This window comes from Euprymna scolopes, chromosome 43, assembly GCF_053919585.1.
Source record: "Euprymna scolopes isolate OS-2025 chromosome 43, ASM5391958v1, whole genome shotgun sequence".
NCBI lineage: Eukaryota > Metazoa > Mollusca > Cephalopoda > Sepiida > Sepiolidae > Euprymna > Euprymna scolopes.
Window position 1 is genome coordinate 19,826,715 of NC_136524.1, and position 25,031 is coordinate 19,851,745.

A 25,031-nucleotide genomic window follows, 5' to 3' on the forward strand; every position below is an offset into this window, starting at 1 on the left:
TATAGATGCTGTATTTTATTATTGTTTTAATATTATTAATGTCAGTTATATGTGGAATTGAAAAAATAATTTATTCAAATTTTAGCATAAATGTTCCATTTCAGTGAGTGTGTTGTTCTAAGCTGTTGTTAATCTCTGTGTTGAGTCTAGCTAAAAGTATCACCTCCTTAATTCTAAGGTTGCCAACATTTCTTTGTTCTTCATTTAAATAGGTGTTTTCTTTAAAAAAATTTTTTAAATTACTTGTATGCATACAGATGTTCTTTAATGTAAATGTAAGTTATCTTAACATGTAGAACTCTTTTAAATTGTCATATTGTATACGTTACATTGCATATGTATGTATGCTAGCATATTTTCATAGTTTGGAGCAGGTGTTGTTGTTTATTGTTTTGTTTTTTTAGATAACCTTGTATTGAATACCTGGGATGTGATATTTGTATATACGTAATAGTGATTGGATGATTAATCAGAATCTGAAAAATCAGGACATTTTGGGATATTTGTTTTTTTTTGTTTTGTTTTTTGGATATTGTGTAATGGGGGGGGATATTGGTATCGTAATCAAAAACCTTTACCTTGATTTCTGATTCAAAAAACGGTTCTTTTAATATTGTTTCGTTTAAAACTTAATTTTCCATTATTAGTAATCAAGATAAAATGATTAATATTTATGGTTTTTAAACTATAAATAAAACTAAATTTTATAGATCATAATAACAAATGTAGGTAAAAATAGCCCATGAAAATAGCCCATGAAAATGGCACGGGTAAAATTGGCACAAGTGAATACATAGAAAAGGTTGCACATGTGAAAAATATAAATGAGCACAGTTTGGAGTTGCTGCTAGTTTCAGATTTAATACCCAAAAAACTAATAGCTAATAACATGAAGCAGACTTGTTTCTTTGGTACCATTGGCGGGGGAGGGGGGTACCTGGCATTGCACGAGTGTTTTGAGGGGGTGGGGGTGTTAATGAAAACCTAAGAATAAGCGAAGTAAAAAAGAAAACATAACATAAAACAGTGATCAAGACTTGTTTCTTTAGTACCATTGGCCCTCAGCCACTGCTTTCAAAATCTACTAGGAGATTGATGTCTGACCAAAGAGAGAGTAGGTTTAATAGTACAATTGAAAATAACTTTTTTTATTCGGACACATTCTAACCAGCCTCTGGGAACTCTCCCTTCTAACACAATCAACCAACATTGTCAATCATAATATCTAAGTTGATTTAATGACTTTGAGTAAACGGCATCCACAACATTCAAATAATTAGAGTGAGAATAACACTGTTGCTAGCTCAGAAACAGCAGTGGTGTTTATTTTTTTACTTAAGTAAAGCACCATTTTTACAAATTATGAAAAGTTTTTGCTGATTTCTAAGTCATTTTATGTATATATTTATTACTTAAACACATCACTATGATTTATTTATAAGTGTTTCCTTCATATTATTTAAGCATCATTCATATTTTTTGCAATATTCTTATCTATGTTGACCCAAAAATAACCATCTTTAAGGAGTTATCTTTCATGATAATATATCATCATCATCATCATGACGGGCTACTTGCCCGGACCAATGTGACTCTTCCTCTCCAGAGTTTGCTGTCTTCCATCAGCTACCTCAGATTTTCAGGTTCACAGTTGGCATCGTGTGCTATTTGTTGGATGTATATGGATCTAGGTCATCCTTTGCTTGCGTGTCCGTGTCGTGGAATCCATAGCAATACATCACTCACCAATTCATGCTTGCTCCTCAGACAATGACCACCAAATCGTAGGCGTATTTCTCTAACTTTATGGCAACCTAGCTGCCATATCTAATAAGATATGGCAGCTAGGTTGCCATAAAGTTGCTGCATTGTGGGATGATTTTGCCAAGATATATTTAATACTGTTCGTAGCATACGGGTGTATGTGCCGTCTAGTTTTCTTTCCAATCTTTTGGTGAGTGTCCAGGTTGTAGCACCATAAACAAGGACAGACTCTACCACTGCCCTGAAAAACTGCCTTTTCAGTTTGTTAGTTATCCCCCAACGTCCATACTGAATGCAACCCATCCAATGCGACCCATGCTTTCAAGATGCGAATTTCGATATCTCACTCTGTGGAAACTATGTTGCTGCCCAGATACGTAAACTCGGCGACTTCTTTCAGTGTTGATCCAACCAGAGCCCTGATCTCTCCTTTCACATTGAAAGTCATAAACTTTGTCTTATCCACATTAATGTGGAGACCAATGTCATTTGCATCTTACGTAACAGTGTTTGTGCATTAGCAGTATTGTTCGCAAACAAAGCAATATCGTCTGCATAATCTGCATCAGTTATGTGTGCTGATTGATGACGTTTGTTTCTGGATTCATTTAATGTGTATATCAACAGAGGTGCGAAGTACAAAGTCAAGACAGACAATGAAAAGAAAAGGGGCAAGAGTATCTCCTTGTAGAACCCCAGAGCGGATGTCAAAAAATTCAGTGTCCCCATCTGGTGACCTGACCATTGCTCGAGTGTGCTCATATAGCATCATGATAGCATTAATGACTCCATTTGGAATGCCATATGCTTTTAATATGCTGGCCATTTTTCCTCTATACTAGAAGAAAAATGGCCAGCATATGATAATATATAATAAGCAGAAATATGTATGTCTATGTATTAATCATCATGATTAATTTATAACTTTTTCCAGATTATTAAAGATTCATTCATATTTTGCTGAAATATTCTAACTCATGTTGACCTGAAAACCTTCTTTAGAAAAGGAATCATTTTTCAGCATCACATTGCTCATCCTCATCTAGCACTAGTGACCAAAGATTTCAAAGTAGAATTTGGTTGGGAAATCTTGCCTCATCCTATATATTCTCCTGACCTAGCTCCCTCGGATTATCTCTTATTTCAAAGATTACAAAACCATTTAAATGGCTTTAGGTTAACATCTAGAGAAGAGATTGAATGCAAGTTGAATTCATATTTCACATCCAAACTTACAAAGCAAGGCATTTATAAGCTCGTTGACAGATGGAATAAGTTATAGAAAGCAAAGGTCATTATTGTTATGAATAAAGATTTTCAAAAACACAGTTTTTCATTTTCAAGATGAAATTTAAAATCAGCAAAAATTCTTGGCATTAATCTAATATAATTATTTTGCTTTGTAAGATTCATGCTTCAATTATGATCTAGAGTAGTTTTAATGCGTTATCTATTTTTATATTTGATATATAAATTATGTGTTATCTATTTTTATATTTGATATATAAATTATGTGTTATCTATTTTTATATTTGATATATAAATCGTTAATATGTAGCTATTCTATATTCTTTATTGTATAGACATGTAAAATATTTTTACAACTGCTTTTCAAGTGTTTGCAAAGGTTTCAGTTAACAAGTCTCCTGTTTAATTGCTGATGTAATTATGTAAATAATTGTATAAAGATACACCCTCTTATACTATTAGGCCAAAACTCTGCAAGTTAAAAAATATTGTGTAAATTTTATCTCTAAAAAAATAGATTATTATTGTAATGAAAATTTAATTTTTTTTTTTTTAAATACTTCAGGGATTTCTATTTTATACTTCAGCCAACAAAGATTTCGGTATAACTTTGTACACCATCTGTCATTTTCTTCTTTGGGAACAAAACATTCCATTAATAACCCTTCTTAGCAAATTTCAAAATATTAATGAGTTCTACTGTCTTACATTTGAACTAACATCCCTGTCCATATTGGCAAAATTGTTTGATGCCTCCACCTATACTTTAATCAATTAATGACAAGATAAAAGGTATATTTTCATTATGGAGTGCTGAAAAAAGTGGCGCTTTTTTTCTTTTTTTTTCTTTTTATAAGGAGTTTGAGCTGAAGAAACACTTTTTTTGAAGGAGAGTGTGAGGAAAACTAGCTCCAATTATGAATATGTGAGCATTGTCAATTATACACAGAAGGGAAAAAAAACAATAACAAAAAATAAAAAACAATAAAAAAAAAACAAATAAAAAAAACACGAAAAAACAAATAAAAATAATTTTAAAAAAAACAATAACAATGTCCAATCAAAGAAAAGTAAAAATTACAGGAATAATTTTACATTTCATTAAGGTATTTAACATTGAACATTTATAGTTTGTTTTGATCAAAGATAGACTTTTTAGCGGCGAGTGTTATTGTTTTGTTTTTCTGTTCGTGTGCAATTATAACTTAGCCGCATTCTGTAAAACATATTTTTTCACAAATACACACACATCAAATTTCCAGACCATTCCCCAAATCAGTCTGGAACAAAACAAAAGATAAAATATATTTGAACTAAGTTTAATTCAGTTTAGAATATAATATTTTTAAGATAATATTTAGCTGAACTTTTCATGGCTTCACAAATGCATACAGATAATGAATACATACATATATATATATATATATATATATATATATATATATATATATATATAATATAATATAAAGCTGTGTGTGTGTGATCACGAATAGGCTCCTATATGGTTGACTATTTTAAAAAACTGATTACATATAATGATAGAAGATGTATCGAGACACAGGAATGGGTATGTTTGATCTGACAGAACGATGGTTCAATAAAATTTGCGCCTGGTCCACAAAGTATGGAAATAAAAAATTTAAAAATTAAAAAAAAAACGTTTACAAGTGTTTTTGATATAGATGTACATAAGAAGACTTTGATAAGTATGCTTTAACTTAAATAGGGATGGTATAATAAAATTTTGGGGTCTGCGTTCGCGCCTGGCCTCCATAGAATAGAAATAGGCACAAACTTTAATAAAGACTTTTCATATCTATCTGCGTAAGTATACTTTGATAATTATGTTTCAGTTTGATGAAATATGGTATAATAAAATTATGGAGTGTTCGTTCGCACTTGACCTCCATAGAATGGAAATATGTCACAAAGTTTAACAAGGTTTTTTAATATAGATCCACAGAATATTGTGAGAAGTGTTTCAGTGGGAATAGGTATGGTATAATAAATTATGGGGTTTATCTATTTTATTTTTACTCTCATCATATTTTGCTTTGGTTTTGATACCCCCGAATTCAACCCAAATTTACAACCCTTCCTTTTCATAACCTATCATACTTTCATAAATCAGAGTCCATTTTCTGTAGGCTGTTTTTCCACACGCACACACACACACACACATATATATATGATTGCAACATCTTGTCAGACCAGTGCCACTCCCTTTAACACTTAAAGCCCATGAACTCAAAAATGACTTTTTTTTAATCCTACCGGCGAATTCAAAACGCTCAAGCAGACCTGACACTGAAGACGGTCATTGGTATTTTTTTTTTTTTTAGATAGGTATAATCACTTATCAAGGCCCAGAGACCACTCAAGGATAAGGGTTAAGAGTGTACAGTAATCAATTGGACAATATAGTAATCATTAATAATGGAAATTCGGTAAATTTGTTAACTTAAGTGGAACAGCTCATCAAGAACTTGTTTACGTTAGACTTGAAGACAACCATATTGTAGTCAGCTGGAAAGCAGGAAAACGGAAGACAATTCCACAAGTGTGCAGTTCTAAGAAAGAAGCTTTGTTCATGGAATCTACGTTTAGGTTTAGGCACAGATAAAGAGTGGGGGAAATTATTGACAGTGTTTTCAGCTAGACAAGTGTTTCTTGTGAAAATTTGGCGAGGGGGGACCATAGATTGAAGCTCAGTCGAGCACTTACCATGAAAATAACGATTAAGCAGACTCGCAACATCTCTTCTGTGAGATAGAGGTTACAGGGAAGAGAAAAGGACATCTCCTACGAGGCTACGAAGTCTATTTTGAACTCTATCAAGGCAGGACAAGTCCTTTCTAGCAGCTCCTGGCCAGATGTGGCATCAGTACTCCATCCTTCGACATACCTGGCTCTTATATAGATAGAGAATTGCATCAGCAGTGAGATATCTACTGGATCGATAGAAGGATCCCACCATTTTTCCAGCAGCCTTGGCAACAGATTTGATGTACGTGTTCCATTTAAGATCAGGAGTAAAGGTTAAGCCCAGAAGCTTGTCAAAACATGAGGCCTCCCAAGATGAAAGCCATTCATTTCAATTGATGCCAGATGGGGATCAAAACGTTGATGATGTAAAGATAGAAGCTTTGTTTTAGATGCATTAAACTCCTTTCCCTATTGTACCACATTCTCAAGATGAGAGGAGAGAGAATCAGAGAGAACTTGGTCATTTATGGTATACATTTTTGGTATACATACATATATATACATACACACACACATACATATATGCACATACACACACACATACACATATATCTATAAACATACACACACATATATACATACATACATAATACACATACATACATACACATATACATACACACATATACAAACACACATATACATATGCACATACATTTAACTACATGTACATATATATATGCATTTATACACACACATACACATGCATATATGTATATACATATACATACATACACACATAAGCATATATGCACACATACATATATACATACATATGCACGTAGATATACATACATATGCATACACATGTACATATAAAGACATACATGCACATCTACATACATACACACACAGATACATATAATGATGGCAGATTAATTATTACATGCTTCCATCATTTTAGGCCTACACGCGTCATAACTTTTCCATTGCCAAAGGACTATTTTCATAGACAAATGCCTGAGGGAGTATATATACAAAGATGATGTTACAGAGTTTTAGCTTTGTACGACAGCTAAATCTCTCTCTTGGTTCAAAATGTTGAGATCTAGCAACAAGGAAGAGCAAGATAGCCAGCAACAAGTTAAACTGCAGACCAGCTTAATGCAGGTACTGGTCTCCCGCTTTATGGTTTTTTTAAATCAGAGATTTGCTTCTCCTAGAGGGGTGTCCTTCACCACGGCTTAAGGGAGCCCTCTCCACCCCACATACACATGGAAATAAACACATTCATGCACACATACATGCACACACACAGAATGCGCGCAAACATACATATGCATGTACACACACATGCAAACATACACACATAGAGGCACACATATAAGCATGTACTAACATATGCATACACACAGGTACATATACACATATATGTAAAATACACATGAAGGAGCGTTCCAAAAGTCATATATCCTCAATGATCAGAATGAAGGTGATGGGTACAATTCAATGAGTTTAACATGAAAAAAAAATCCAAAACAAACAATTTGTAGAAAAGACAGTCACTCGTTGCAAAATTTGTGCAACTGTACAAAGGAATAGACGTAAGAATCAGATGAGAACAAAATCCAACAGATCAGTACTGTTTGTTTACAAGATACACACTTCTGCTGTATATAATGATGATGATGGCAAATTTCACACATTATTTTACAAATAAATAGATGTAGAAATCAAAGAAAAACAAATGTCCAACTGAACGCCTGGACTTTTTTTTTTTTTAAATAAAATGTTTGTTTACAAGACACACACTTCTGCTGATATATATATATATATATATATGTATATATATAAGAGCAAATAGTTAATATAACATGTTAAAAAAAACTCTTTGAAAAAGTATTAAAAACATATTTAATTGGAAAAGGAAACTTTTAATAAATGGATAGTCCTTAATCTGCGGAGTTTCAAAGAAATACTTTCCTTCTCATTAGAGGGTAGGAATTAGCAAAATATGGGATCGGATTTTGCTTACAAAAGTATTTGTTGAAACTACAAGTAAGTCAAAGATCTTACTTGATAACAAAAAGTGAAGCAGAGGGAATAGAGTGACGAAAAATGTGATTTCACGTGAATGGATAGTCTGGTGAAGGGTAAAGTATCCAATGACGGTAAAATCCAAAAATGCAAATCCAAGAAAGTTAGTTAAATTTCCATTCGCACAAGTAAATTCCAAGGGAATTGCGTAATTAGAAGATGGTCCAAAATAATTTAAAAGGCAGAAATCCGTGGAATAATTCACAAATATGTACAAGGAAAAGGGGAGAAAATTCCAATAATATTAATAAAAGAAAAATAAGATATGCATTTAACATGACTGCCGAGACAGAGTGTAATTAAGAAAAACCAGTGAAGAAGAGAAAAAAAGATTAAATGGTGATAGAATTAAATATAAAATAGAAAAGCAAATGTCAAAATGACCCAGAACCCAGACAAGATGACGTCAAAAGGCGCAAAAAATATAGGGCAAAAAAAGAGGTCAGCTGAAATGTACAGGCTATTACTTAAGAAAATGTCAGCAAGAGTTATTAAAAGACACTAAATGGAAAAATAAATTAATAAAAAAATAAATAGAAAATAAAAAATTTTAAGGGGAGAGGATGTCTGGTATCTGCAAATTCCGGATAAAGCAAGTAAGTATGTAAGTAAATGCATATAGTAAAATATAAGTAAATATACATACAGGATATGAATGTGTAGGTAGATTGCTATATGTGATAGATAGGAATATTAAAGACTAAAACGGAAATTGCAGATAAAAAAAAGAAAGAAAAAATAAAGAATTAAAATAAAGGATTATTAAGTTATAAAGTATAAAGAAAATATGTCGAAAAATGTTAAGGAAAAATGTTAAGGTTAAAGTAATAGCTATGTAATTTCAAAATTACCATAATTAAATTTGGACTTATGTTTACAGAAAGAGATCAGTTCGTTTTTAGAATTTATTATATTGTTACTTTGAGGGGAAGTTATTATAGTTATAGCTTCGGTTGTGCAGAGGCGACATGACTTAGAGCCTGGAGTATTAGACTTAAGTTTTTTATGATAGTCCATTTGATTGAGAAGGGGGTATTGTTAGAGTTAAGTTTTTTAATTAAAGTGGTTAGAGAAGTTCCTTGGTAATTATTAGAATTATGGTTGTTAAAAGAAGAAATGTGGTTTGATATTCTTTTCTTAATTGATGTTGAAGTGGCGCCGATATATGTATGTACTTTATTAAAAGCTTGAGGTCTGATATTAATATTAATTTGCTGATTTGTATTAGTTAAATAGTTTGAATTTTGTTCATTGTGTTCAACAAAGGGTTGGACAATGATAGTACGACGACTGTTTTGGAGGGGATAATAAATGTTGTTAGTGTTAGGATGGCTGTTAGAAAAAATATTATTCTCATTATTATTATTATTATTATTATTATTATTATCATTATTATTGCTAGTTGTATGATTGTAGATGAAGGAGCTGCTCGAGTGGTATATTGGATTAGTAACTATATCAGATGGAGGATGGGAAGAAGGATAACTTGAAGACGAAATATTAGTGTCTATTATGGGAGGATTGCGTGGGAGCTCAGTAATTGTGCATGAATATATAAAATCTTTATGGATGCAATCATTATTGGGTGGGCAAAGATGTGTGTTATTACAATTACAGTTAGTGTTGGGTTTAATTGGGAAAAGGATTTTTGAGGCTGATTTAATTTTTTTGTTATTAGATGTTAAGATTCTTTAATTTTTTTTTATTTATTTTATATATATATATATATATATATATATATATATATATATATATATATATATATATATATACATGTCCATCTATGAATTCTGACAAAGCTGGTTGGATATTCCCTCATCTTCTGAGGATATCTTCCTAGCGGAAACAATATGTAAATTCATTCAGGACTCACAGCAATAAATTTCCTATATATATATATATATACACATATATATATATATATATATATATATATATATATACACACACACACACAACACGAGCACTCAAATACATGCATCTATACATTTGTATACTAACCCATATGGAAAGTTTTTGATAAATATTTTTTTAAATATATTTTAATTCAAATGTATTTTAACTTTTTCATTGTTTAGTCCTGGTTTATGGAAGTATGTATTTCTATGCAAATTTTATGTGTGTTTGTTTATACTTGTAAAAATGTTTGTGGTTTCTACACGGCTGCTAATTTTTTCAGGTCGGGTGGGGGGTTAACACGTGTGTATATTGTGCATAATTTGTTCATGTATGGTTTCTATGCTTAACTCTCATGACTTTCATATCAGAAATGTTTTTTTTTTCTTATTTAATCTTGTTTTAATAAAATAAATGCCCATTCCCCACTGAGCAATGTTGATTATGCTGTAGTAATGATAAAAATCACCCTAAATTCTCGACCCGAAGTCGAAGAGGCATTGCTCAAGACAACACGGTACTACAAGAAGCCTGACTGGTAAGCCAAATGAGGCTACCGAATTGTTCAAAAAGCAATTGAAGCACGTTTTCACAGGGAAATCCTATAGCAAATCCCAATCTCCCCAATGGTTCACTTCTACTTCTGCAGCTGCCATTGCTCAAAGGTTGCATACATATTACAGATTTATTCAACAGAAATCAAGTTCAAAAGTTTATAGAAGTTAGAAATAATTGTAAGAGCAAAACATTCACAGCTAAGAGAAGATATATGGAAACCAGCATATTGAGTTGCAGAAATTAGGAACCCGCGATTTCTGAAAAATTTATAACAATGTAGTTAATAATGGACAGTCAACAATTCCCCCCTCCCTATACAACAACCTCGAGTTTGTTTGCACCACAACCAAGAAGGCTAACCTGCTTATCTGATGGTTTGCTTCCAACTTCACTTTGATCCCAGCAAACAACTCATTCTCAGATTTTCCTTTGCAAGTAGAAACCACGCTTCACATCTGAAAATGACCTCTTTCCAAGTTCGTAATATCATAAAAACCTACACACCTCAAAGGCATGTGGATCTGATCTCATCCCAGCTATACTATTAAAAAAATTCTCTACTGAGGTTGCCCCAATTCCCTCCAAACTCTTCAACCGATACCTTACCGAATTTTGCTTTCCTAATTGCTAGAAAATTGCTTTTGTGATACCAGTTTATAAGAAGTCTTGTGAAAGAACTGACCCTCTAAATTATCACCCTGTTAGCCTTTTCCTTCTCTCTGCCAAAATCTTTGGGTACTTAATTAATCAAATATCGATTTAGGCAAGCCCATTCTACTGCAGATATCCTAACTGTAATCTCTGAATGTATATACCATATATTAGATAAGGCAGAGGAGGCTAGGGCAGTAGCACTAGATATATCTAAGGCATTTAACAGGGTATGGCATGATGGTCTTTTAATGAAAATTAGATTGTATGGTATTACTGGATAAATACTTAATCTAATCAAAACCTTCTTAAATAAGAGAGAGAAAACTCCAGGTTATCCTCTATGGTTGCACATCAAAGCAATGTGATGTAAATGCGCATGTACCTCAAGGGTGGAGCATTGGACTTTTAGTATTTCTCTTATTTATAAATGACCATTCTAATAAAATTGCCTTCAGGTATATTTTCTGATGACACCTGAGAGTGGCCTGTACCCCTACGAGGCCACAATTCACCCATGCATAGAGTATTGTTGTCACATCTGAGCTGGTGCATGCATCTACCACTAGCCTCTCTTTTAGACAAAGTCCAAAAAAGAGTGGCTAACCTAATAGGCCAAACCTCTGTCCCATCGACGAAATGTTGCATCCCTATGCCTATTGTAGGTGTATTTTAATGGATGATGCTCCAACAAACTCCAAGTCCTTGTACCCCCTTGATGTAAATACCCTCAACTAACCTGACAAACAGCAAAATCCCACCCCTGCAATGTAGAGATCTCGAGATGTCAGCTTCCCTCAAACTGCTAAACTTTGGTTACCTCCTGGTTCCCTGCTTCCATGACTGTACTGAGATGCAGAAGTTCAAGTGTAATGTGAACAGATATCTTGCTGCTCAACTCCCTACATAGTATCCTTTCAAATTTTGTCCCAAATAGTAGCACCTTACATCCAAGTGGCACTGTACCTTGTTTGGGGTGAAAAGGTGAAAAAATAAATAATTAATTGAATTATAATCATAAAATATTTTGAATTTATCAGGTGACCTCCAAAAATTTGATCTGCTTCATTCCACAAAATGAAAGTGTAAAGCAAACACGTTTTGGCTTGAAAAAATCTGTGTTCCACAGCCGTGACTGAAACATGTCTTGCGAATGTGTAGCCAAATTATGTGTTTATAAATAAAAAAAAATCTTTATTGCAAGTAAATAGCTTTATTATTACTGAGCACTATTATATAAATACAATAAAGATGTGTGTGTGTGTAATACATATGTATGCAATATGTGCATGTAATGTGTGTGTAATATATGTGTATGTAATGTATGCATGTAATGTGTGTGTAATATATGTGTATGTAATGTGTGCATGTAATGTGTGTGTAATATATGTGTATGTAATGTATGCATGTAATGTGTGTGTAATATATGTGTATGTAATATGTGCATGTATTGTGTGCTTAATATGTGTGGATGTGACTAATACACACACACACACACCCACATATATATAAAAGATATATACACACACATACTCACACACACACACTTCCATATATGTCTGTGTGTATTTGTCTGTGTATATAGTGGTGACACCTTTGGAAACAAACCCTTAAATTCCACGTGTAATGTATGCAAACACACCTGGGCAAATATTACCTGACGACATCGCTTTGTCAACTTTCTCCCTTCGTTCAAGCATTGCTTACCCCGAATTTCTTAAAGTATGTAAAATTCTCTGAATTTTGTCTCTGTTATCTTAATCTATCTATCTATCAATCCGACTATCACCTATGTATACCTAGAGGAATCCGTTTTTTAATGAAATTACTTTGTGGCACCTCAACATTTGAAAGCTATTTGGAAACTTTTAAACCGTCGAATAATAATCCGTTCTGCCTTTTTAAATTCTCAGCAAATAATCATGTATTAAAAGATAGATAGATTTGGGAACTATTTGAATCCAATCTGCTAGAATGTATTTCAGTTTCTTTGTAACCAAATCATTTTAATCTTTTATTAAAAGTTGAAAGAAAAAAAGAATGAACTACTTTATGACCCTTTGAAATTGCAAGGGAATATGGAAGCCTTTAAACTGTCATATAGAAAGTCATTTAAATTGGTTTTAAAATTTTTAGTAAGTTATGTATTAAAACATTGAAAGATTTTGAAGCTATTCAATAATTTTACAACCCTTATAGATTAAAGCAACATTATTGCATCAAAATTAGTTAAAGTCTTATAACAATTTGCTGTATTATAAAGATGAAAACAAATTGTTAGAAGACTTTTGATGCAGTAATGTTGCTTTAATTATTATACATTATTACAAAGTAAAGTGATATTTCCCCCCATGTTAATTCGGTCCTAGGTGTGACTTTAAAAATACATGTTAATTCGGTCCTAGGTGTGACTTTAAAAAACATCAAGTGCTGAGGCTCCATTTGAGGGCTGTGAAGAATGTGAAGTCTCCCATTAGTTACTATTGCTCCCAGGTACACTTTGACCAAGAGTGGTAATATTTGTTAGCCATCTAGTGCTACCAGATCAGGTGTTTGAAGATATTGGCTTCTTGAACAAAAATGCACCAAATATTTATGTTATTGTTTTTTCCCCTTTCCTTTTGTAAAACTCAATCATATTCTGCAAAGTCAAAATCCAAAAATAAAATTTTCTACAAAGCGATTAAATCAACTACCATGAATAAATATTTGAAGATAAAAAGAAAACTTGAAGAATAAAAACTTTTTCACAAAATTACTGCATTCGGCATTAAATTTCTCGAAAAGGCTTAATCTCTATATAAATAAAATGAACTCATTTTTTCCGTCTGATTTTGGCATTAATAGGATTAAAAATCAAGATATTTCATGCAAATATAATATGCACAAACGGCAGAACAATATCTGAGGTGTGTTATAGGCTTATTATTTCTCAAATTCCTCGATAATCTTAGATTTCTATACTTTTTCTGCTGAGAAGTCACGGCCAAAATCGGTTAAGATTAATGGAAGTGGTAAAATATTTTCTCTCTAATAAATTCCTCCTCCCCCTGCCACCACTTAACACCGTTTGGGGATCGTTCACAAGAACAGTTGAGAAGAGAACACCGGTTTGGCTTCGTAGTTCTTTCATGTGAAGTTATTTAAAATCACTAAACTAAGCTGCAGTGCTCTGTGGCGTAGTGGTTAGCGTGCTGGACAATTCACATTATATTTTCACGTTCGCGCCGACCTACCGTAGTCGTTTTTTTTTTTTTTTTTCCTAAACAACTGGAATGGACTTTTCTTGGTGGCCGAACTGTTAACGTTGCAGATGTTTTTTTTTTGTTTTTTTTTTCACACTTTATTTTCCTACTTTTACTCATGACTCCGGGTTTGATCCTTCCTACTTACCTACCATAACATTTTTTAAAACTCCCCCCCCCCCCGTCCCGGAAAAAAACACTCGGGCAACGCCGGGTACCCCCGCTAGTATATCATAAAACAAAACCACCAAACAAGATTATGAATAAACATTTGAAAATATAAAGAACTTGAAACAAATTTTTTTTTTTTTTTTTCCAAAATTACTGGATTTGGCATTAAATAACCTAAAAATGATTGATATGCCTTAAAACAACCAACTTATTTTTAATTCATTTCTTTTTATGCAATTTCCTTTCTCATATAATTTATGTAACAACAAATAATTCATTTCCGGATCATACTAGGTTCATTAATTTTCAGATTTTTCCTCTTCTGTTTTTGATTTTTTTATATACTTCCATAATACTCTGCTAATTCAGATGTAAACATTATTGAACATGACAGATGCTTCAAATAATTCTTTCTGTAAGTTAAATTTTTGTTTATGTTTTTTTTTTGTTTTTCAAAAGTAATACTGGCCATCTTCCCATGTATTACCTCCTCTTTTGGGAGGATGGTGCGTTTATTGACTGATGAACTTTCCTCAGTAAAGGAGTTTTGACGGGACCTATTAGGACATTTTTGGATGAAATAAACTTTTAATGGTCCTTTAGATTATACATGGACTTTTAATGATTTTGTTACACATCATTTCTGCTTGTTTGTTTGTTCGTTTGTTGTTTTTTTTTTGTTTTTTTGTTTTTTTCCCCTTTTTCATATTTCTCATATTAGTGATAGTTACTGAAGGTGAAAACATTTTGTTTTATCGGTCCTGGATATGACCTAAAACTATATCCGATGGTGAGGCCCCAGCTTGTGGGCTTTGGGGAGTGTGGAGCCACCCTTTAATTGCCATTGCTCTCAGGTCCACTCTGACCCGAAGTGGTAGTACCTGTTAGGGTCCCAACTATGGGTTAAATAGAAACCGACTTAAAAAACAAATATACTCTATTAAAAAATTGTTCTTCAAAATCACTGGATTTGGCATTAAATAACCCAAAAGGGTTGATATGCTGTAAAACAAAAACAACCAACCAACCAACCAACATTTTGTTTTATCACATCATTTCTGCTTGTTTGTTTGTTTTTTTGTTGTTTTTTTTGTTTTTTTTTTCATATTTCTCATATTAGTGATAGTTACTGAAGGTGAAGAACATTTTGTTTTAATCAAAACTTACCTTCCTTCTAATGTTTTGGTACAAACATAATTACTCAACTATCTCCTCTAAACAACTTTCATCTCCTGTGCATATAAGTATTTTACTGCAACAACTTAATTTTTATACTCAACTGAATTTTTATATACAACTGAATTTTTATACACAACTGAATTTTTATACACAACTGAATTTTTATACACAACTGAATTTTTATACACAACTGAATTTTTATACACAACTAAATTTTTATACACAACTGAATTTTTATATACAACTGAATTTTTATATACAACTGAATTTTTATATACAACTGAATTTTTATATACAACTGAATTTTTATATACAACTGAATTTTTATACACAACTGAATTTTTATACACAACTGAATTTTTATACACAACTGAATTTTTATACACAAGTTAATTTTTATACTCAACTGAATTTTTATATACAACTGAATTTTTATATACAACTGAATTTTTATACACAACTGAATTTTTATACACAACTGAATTTTTATACACAACTGAATTTTTATATACAACTGAATTTTTATACACAACTGAATTTTTATACACAACTGAATTTTTATACACAACTGAATTTTTATACAAAACTGAATTTTTATATACAACTGAATTTTTATACACAACTGAATTTTTATATACAACTGAATTTTTATACACAACTGAATTTTTATACACAACTGAATTTTTATACACAACTGAATTTTTATACACAACTGAATTTTTATACACAACTGAATTTTTATACACAACTGAATTTTTATACAAAACTGAATTTTTATACACAACTGAATTTTTATATACAACTTTTATATAACTCTTGTTTATTTCATCTTGGATCTCTTCATTACAGCTGTTTCGTTAATGGGATGACAATTTTATGATTTTATGTTTTCATAAAAATTTTCTTTCTCACCAACTCATCAAATATGATTTCCATCCGATGTTACCAACAAAAAGTTAATTTTGTACATTATAAACCTGGTACGTTCGTTTGGGGAAAAGAAATTCCATCTTCACGTTGTTACAAGTCAGCCATCTTGGGCAGAGAGTAATAGACGAGAAGTCTGAAAGAGTAAAGTTTGAATTAATGTATGAATACTTTATGAGTGCTGTGTACCAAAGTACTGCAGATATATGGTAAACTTGAAAGGTGTATTTACCTAGAGCTATATTAATACAGAGGATAAAAGATCAATAATTGTGAAATTATAAATCAGTTTCAAAAGGAGAAACAAAACAAAATCCGAGTAAGTGCACGATGGTTTTGGAAATGATATCCACTTATTAATTTATTACTGACAAATAAAATATTTTTTTGATAATGTCTCTTCAGCAGCACAAATGGGGGAGGGGGGGTGTACCAAAATTAAACTAGTGTATATGAGTGAATATGGCGGGTGAACCTAGGAATTGTTTAGAAAAATAAGAAAGATTCCATAGAAGTAATGAAAAACGGAATATTTTTTTAAAATATTTTTATGGAGTTAAATTTCTATTTTGCTTATATAAATAATATTAGATATGTTTATATGTTTTTAAGTGAGTATATATATAGGAATTCTTTTAAAGGCCAGTAATGATATAATGCTAATAGCAATGGCCAATGGCTCTTTATCTGAAAGTACATCTTTTAAACTCCTCGGCCTAACATTCACAGGAAACATGAGTTGGAACAATTACATTGAGAACATTGCCAGGACCGCTGCGAAGAAGGTAGGTTCTCTCTACCGTGTTAGAAAGCTATTAACGCCTGAAAGTATCTTATACCTCTATAAGGCCACTATTCGCTCATGTATGGAGTATTGTCATATTTGGGCTGGTGCATCTGTCACTAGTCTCTCGCTCCTAGACAAGGTTCAAAAGAGAGTCGCCAATCTGATAGGTCCTGAACTGTCATTTAAACTTTAGCCTCTGTCACATCGATGAAACGTTGCATCCCTCTGCCTGTTCTACAAGTACTTTAACGGTGAATGCTCTGACGAACTGCAAGCACTCGTGCCCCCTCAACGTAAATACCCCCGACAAACCTGACAATCAGCAAAATCCCACTCCTTCACAGTAGAGATCCCTAGATGTAAGAGAGCCTTCTATTCCAGTAGTTTCTTCCCCAGAACAGCTAGACTTTGGAATTCCATTCCGGGTCCCTGCTTCCCTAACTGTACTGACATGCAGAAGTTCAAGTGTAACGTGAACCGACATCTTGCTGCCCAACTTCCTACACAGTACCCCTGATGCTTATGTCCCTGATAGTAGCCCCCTACAACAAAGTGGCAATGTGCCTTGTTTTGGGGGAAAAATAATGCCCAGAGAAAAAAATTAGACTATAGTTTAAATTCATAAATCTACCCACAGAAATTAAGTAACCACTATGGGACTAGTTATCTAAAGAAGTATTTATTTATTTAATTATTTTTTTCTAAATATAATTCTTCATTTTTATTTATATTATATAATATCTCATAGCATAAATATAATTCTTTATTTTTATTTATATTATATAATATCTCATAGCATAAATATAATTCTTTATTTTTATTTATATTATATAATATCTCATAGCATAAATATAATTCTTTATTTTTATTTATATTATATAATATCTCATAACATAAATATAATTCTTTATTTTTATTTATATTATATAATATCTCATAGCATGAATATAATTCTTTATTTTTATTTATATTATATAATATCTCATAGCATGAATATAATTCTTTATTTTTATTTATATTATATAATATCTCATAGCATAAATATAATTCTTCATTTTTATTTATATTATATAATATCTCATAGCATAAATATAATTCCGTAAATCAATTTATTTCCTTTTAGTAAACTTTTCCTTTTATAAATCATATATTTTAAGATCAAAAATGCCATTCTTATTGTTCTCATTTTACTATGAGGTCATTTAAACATCATTTAAACTATAGTTAAATTTTTCCCCCTAGACATTATATTATAACTAGCCTTTAAAAGAATTCCCATATATTTACTCATTTAAAAATATTACTAATATTATTTATATAAACACAATAGAAATTTAACTCCATAAAAATATTAAAAAAAATTTTTTTTCATTATTTCTACCAAATATTTTTTATGAACAATTTCTCAGTTAACCTGCCATACTCACTCCAATATGCAAGTTTAATTTTGGTGTCTTCCCCTTTCTCTCCCCACTCTTTTTTGTGCTGATGAGGAGACAGTATCCAAAAATATTTTCTTTGTCAATATTAAATGAATATTGTTTCTGAAATGATCATACACTTACTCTGATTTTGTTTTGTTTCTCATTTTGTAACTGATTTATAATTTAACATAACCTGAAAGTTTAATTTCTCTGTTGCAGATATTGACGGTGTGAGACTCTAAGAAAGCAACCTCTGTCATGAATGTGCATCAGAATCAAAGATGTATCATTGTATTCCTCCATGCAGAAAAAAATTTAGCCTGTCAACATTCACTGGAACTTGTTGAATGTTTACGAAGCTGATGTAATTGATGTCAACACAGATAGGAGATGGGTTCGTCGATTTCAGAGTGACGACATATGTAAGTAATAAAGCATGCTCTATAGACTTTAGGTATCAATAGATGCCAAAAAGGTGCAGTTAGAATAGTTGTGACTATACACAAAATAAATTCTGAAGAACAAACAATTGCTTGTTTTAATCAAAACCATTAAAACGAGCAAGCTTTTTGTTCTTCAGAATTTATTTTGTCTTTGTAGCTCTTCAACGTTTTAGTTTTTGAGCTAAAAAATATGAGGCATTATTTTTGGAATGATCCTTTATACATTCAGATATTTATTTAGGCTTTTATTTTTCATCTTCAGTTCTCAATTTTCATGTAATATCATGGTGACGCGTAGTGTCCTGATTATCAGATTGGCAGAATAGCATTTTTCAAGCACACTGCAGATTCTGGCGTGATTACAAAATGGCTACTCAATAGTCACTTCTATAATTCTTACAACATAATTCTATTTTCTGAACCATCCCTACTGCTGGTATTTCTTTTGTTTCAGAATGGTTTTTAGATAATTTGTATTGTTTGAACTACTGTTCTCATCTTAGATGTTATTTTCACATGGACCCATGGCACAACAGATAAAAGTGCCAGGTAATAATCAGTTGTAAGTGACAGTGTTCTGGAGATGAAGGTTGAATCCTCAGTATGTATCAGTATGTGCGATGTTAAGGATGTCTGGCTGAATGAGAACAAGCTATCCGTGTGGATTAAATATCAAATTCCATACAGATTCCCAAGTTCAACAAGATGTACCCGAAGGTGGTTTTAGGTTACAATTGATCAAAGTGTTATAAGAATACTATCTACATTAAGAACAGTAGTTTGAATAAGCCAGATTTTTTTTTAATGGAAATCGATCCAGACAAGGCATGAAGCCACTTAATGTAAGGAGCTAAAAAAAACTACTTTAAAGTAAAAATAAAAAAAAAACAGCCAATAATAAGTGCGAGACGGCTAAATTCTGACCCAGAAAATAGGAATTCTTCTTCCTTTGTCAAAAACATTGCTAATGCAATGTGAGAATTAAAGGACGAAATAAGCAAAAGTTACGTGGCTGAAAAAAGTAAATCCAAGATCCACTTTCTACTCTACTCTGTATTCTTTTTTTCCATCTTGAATGAGTTGCCAAAGAGAAGTAGGGATGCTGGAGGGGTGTTTGTAAAGTAACATGCTGCATAAAAATGGGTATCTGTTCTAAGTATCATAAATCTTATTTTTAATTAACTTGAGTTTAAATATTCTTTGACATCTTCATTTCTTTTTCAGCCTGTACAAACAGAACCTGTTGATTTGTCATTAAATAAACAGAAAAATCCTTCAAGTTTCACAGATCCCCATCAGGGGTTAGATTTACGTGTTGTCCGAAAAGGTTAGTAAATCCATGTTTTCTTTTTCTTTTTCTGTAATATATCAGGGTTCTTGTGTAGAAAAATTAAGTATATGTATTTCAAACCAGCAAGAAATGCCTGAAAAAATATCTAACTTATGTCATCTATATAATTATAAAACTCTGTGGACCTTGCTTGCTTGCATCTTGTCTCCCATGACCAGGCGATTCCATGAATGAATGAAAGGTGAATATATATATATATGCATGGGCATAGCTCAGAGGCTAAGAAATGAGGGTGGAGAGTTGTACTTTTCTGTTTTGGTTTTAGCTAATGGCATCTAAGTGATATTTTTGTTTTTACTTTTGATCTCACTTCTATATATTAGGCCCAATATAATAATCAATAGAGAATTGTCTCTATTGATTATTATATTAATTATGTAATCTAAAATATATTTAAGCATATCTTACGACCAAGCAAGACCGGTAGCCTGCTTGTATTTTATTATTATTTCACAGTGCTGTTAGTAGTAGTAGTAGTAGTAGTAGTAGTAGTAGTAGTAGTAGTAGCAGCAGCAGCAGCAGCAGCAGCAGCACTCAATAGGAGTTCTCACACAGGCCATCATCAGAGATGACAACAAGCAGCAGTGTTCCCTGGAGTCTGGGTGGCAAGTCTCCCCAGATTTCCAGTACTCTCCAACTATTTTGTTAACTTTTGCAAGTGAATTTGCATTTTCACAAATCACTTGTGAACATCGGTGTTCACTGGAATTTGAGTGGCAACAAGGCTTTCCAAGGTCCCAGTCTTCTTCACACTCATCCAGTGAAGGTCTTGTTGGTGCTTTTCCTCCTCAACTTTTCCATCCTCATTAACCCATTGAAACTATTTAGTGTGACACCAGTCAATACTGACACCATCATTTTTTTTAGGGGCAGAGTTGACTTACAATTTTGTGGTTTCAGTTTTTTTGGTTACGTATGATGTTTATTATTATTATTACTGCTCTATAAAATAGAATAGTGAGTTCTTTCATAAGATAATATATACCACGACTCAAAACTAATTTTGTAAAATCCTAGTTCAAACTGATTATCATATGATTACCAGTAAAACCGAAACTGATTTTCAAAAAACAATTTTAATGTCTGTAATTTCAACATTCCTTATTGAATTCCTTTGAAGAAATATTTTTTAACTGCAGTCCAATTGAGTACTCTCTGTTGGTTTCACTATTGGTTGTATTGTTGTTATAAAAGCATTTTTACTCTTACAGTGGTGGGTGTTTTAGACATAAACATTATGGCCACATTCATTCTGCTCCAATAAATTGAATGTTGTAGCCTACAATAGTATCAAAATTTAAGTATCGTAGTTTTGGATTCTTCAAACTACTGTTCTCATCTCATCTTAACTGTTATTTGCACATTTTGCACAATGTAAACTCCAACCTTCTTCAGATGTATCTTATTGAACTCCGGGGTCGTTTTTTGAATTCTACTATTTGAAAAGAATTTCAAACAGGACTCTTTATTTAATCCACGTGGCTAGCATGCCCTTATTCCATAATGTTGTTGTTTTTTTTTTATTATTATTATGATTATTATTATTATTATTATTATTATTATTATTATTATTATTATTATTATTATTATTATTATTATCCTTTTTGGTGAATTAAATAAAGAGTTCTGTTCGAAAATCTGTGCAGATTCTTGAATTCAACAGAAAGATTTTCAAATTCAGCAGAAGGATTTGCGAATTCAACAAGATACAGCTGAAGACGGTTGGAGATTACATCAACTAAAATATTGTGAAAATAACACTCAAGGCAAGAACTGTAATCTAAGGAATACAAATAATCAACCCTCATCTAAAAAATTGAGAAACATAATATACATTTGATTGCTCTATATTGAAAACCATGCACAAACAAAAATAATTCTCCAATTTACTTTGTTTAAAGAGAACAAATTCTATTTTCTTTCCTTTATTAAACCATAGTCATAAAAACCCGTTAGCAATAGACAGAGGCTACTAAGCTAATTAGGGAATGCATAAAACTTAGGAACATCACAATAGTTAGACAATACAAAACTATAATTACCTATTCCCCCCTATTCATTATATCTTTTTGCATGTATTTGTGTGCTGTTTTTAGCTCTGTATGTGAATATTTGAAATTAGGATCACACATTTGCATACTCAATGTTAAAACTACTGCATGGATAAAATAAATTTGGAAACGTCTAACGGTTATGGCTGGTTCAGTTTAAGAGATCTTTTTATTATAAGTTTAGATGACAGAATGACGCTATTGTCTACCAAAACTTTGAAAATAATATATTTATACAATTATTTTTTCCATTTTAATCTCTAAAAAGTTGGCGTCTAATCAAGATAGATTCATTAAAAACTTGCAAAAATATGAAAAACCAGTTTGCTCTACTATAAATTCACTTGAACCGGTTTTTAACTGGTTTTAAGAATGACTAACACTTAAACTCAGTTTTAAAATTATCGTTGTTTTTGTAAGCATTAAGATATACAAATATATGTAACTAAGATATACAAATGTATATAATCTATTATATTCATAAAAACGAAACATTTGTGAGCTAAAAATGGATATGTCTTATTTTCCCTAAATCATGACAATGATTTATTGTAATATAAAAATAAAACATCTCTAATTAAAATAAAATAAAAAACGAAGTATAATATGTTTACTTTAAACTGACCTATTGCAAAGGATGTGTTAAAATAGTTTTTATTTTGTTATAATAAAATTATTTTAGCATTTACTAGCTGTATTTAACCAGCCTTGCCTGTGAGTTTTTTAACTTTCATTTTTTTTCGCTTATCTCCCCCTACTCCTTTGTATTCTCTCTTATTTTTTTATTTTTTTGTCAGAAAATAATACAATTTTGTAAAAGGAGTGTTTGTTTTTAAATTGGTTATGTAATAAAATCAGTTAGAAATCTTTAAATGCTGTGTGGCTTGTTACTAATATGGCTAAACTTACCAAGCTTCTCTCCTTTCACCAATAACTCTTGGACATTGTTTTGCTTTTTCCAAATGAATCGTTCCCTCTTTGAAGAACTCTCTTATTTTGATAAGCTCTCAAGACTTTCACTCCAGATTTAAAATGAAAGACTTATATCCAGCCTATTGCTAAGATTATTAGAAAAATTCTTGGATCATTCTATCACTCCAGAAAATATCTGACCTCAGATGTAATTCTCTACCTATATAAGTGTCACTAAGATGGGCTACTGCTGACACATATACAGAGATGCCTCTCAAAGCACTCTTTCCTGCCTTGATAAAGTGCAAAATGGATTTCAAAATCTAATCTGGTAGCTGCAATTATGTACAATATAAAATAGAAAAAAAACACCAACAATGCTGTTGTTCAATGGTCCATATTCCTTAATGCATTATTCTGTCCTTCTACCACAGTATTGTTGAGTTACACATACCTCTTCCTCTAGAGAAAGATTTCTAACAAGAGATGTTGCCATGAAGATCGTTCCAAAAGTAAGGCTTCTTATTTGTTAACTCAAAAACTCAAAACGTTGAAGAGTTACAAAAATGGAAGTAGTATCATTAAAACGAGCAGCGGTTTGTGCTCCAGAATTTAATTTTCTACATAGTCACCACCATTCTCAATGCACTTTTTCTGGCTTCTTTTGATGCCTTAGTAGTAAAAGTTTAGAGCATGGTTTGTCACTCACAACTCTGTCGCCACTCTTAAATCAATGAACCCATCTCTTAACTGTGCTGACATCAACTGTATCAGCTTCACAAACGTTTAACAGGTGAATGATTACAGATTTAATTTTTTTCTGCATGCAGGAATTCAATAACACAATACTGCTGCTGACACACATCCATGACATGGGTTACGTTCTTAGAGTCTCAAACTGTCAATATCTGCAAGAGAGAGAGATGAAACTTTCAGGTTATGAATGCATAAGTTTAGTCATCATAACAATGCCATTTGCAATCGCCTCTGATCCATTTGAGTGGAATAAAAAATAGGAGGCATTACTTTTAGAATGTCTCTTATAGTTACACATAAGCATTTTTGAAGTGTGATGTTAAAATAATTACTTTTGAATCCAATTTAACTTAATGAAAACAATGCATTATAGAAGATTTTGTTAGTTGAAATAGATTTGAATGATGGGACACAGCAGCATCTTTCATATGTAATATATTGCTGCTGGGTATTCTGTGGGTGGTCAGCATCAATGGAGACCCAACGATATTATTGTAGCCTTTTTGTTAAAACTATAAAAATATTTACCTAAGTAATCTGGTTAATGTAGTGTCAGAATATATCTGGTTACTACGTTTTATCTCTAATATCCTTATGTGACATATTTTCATGGTATGGATGCCCGGCATGAATGGAATCCCCACGATATCATTGCACCATCTTTAGACAGAACAGATACTACCCTAGGATTCTAGCCAGAAGAGTAAGGAAGTATATTTTAGTTTTACGTGCAGCCCAAAAGCGACATCACATTTTTTTTCATTTTTTATTTATTTACATTGCAGGCGATAACTTGCTACGAACATTAAATTAGCGTATCCATATACTAATTTAATGCTTGTAGTATGTTATCGCCTTCTATTCC

General features: G+C 31.8%; 1 protein-coding gene across 1 annotated transcript in view; it reads left to right on the forward strand.

The window, feature by feature from the left end:
* Positions 1–25,031, forward strand: part of LOC145268221 (uncharacterized) — a 339,574-nt gene that overhangs the window by 250,928 nt on the left and 63,615 nt on the right. Inside the window, exon 5 of the mRNA XM_080123524.1 lies at positions 20,321–20,423. Coding sequence (XP_079979650.1) covers positions 20,321–20,423 — 103 coding nt within the window. The remainder of the gene's footprint in view (positions 1–20,320; positions 20,424–25,031) is intronic.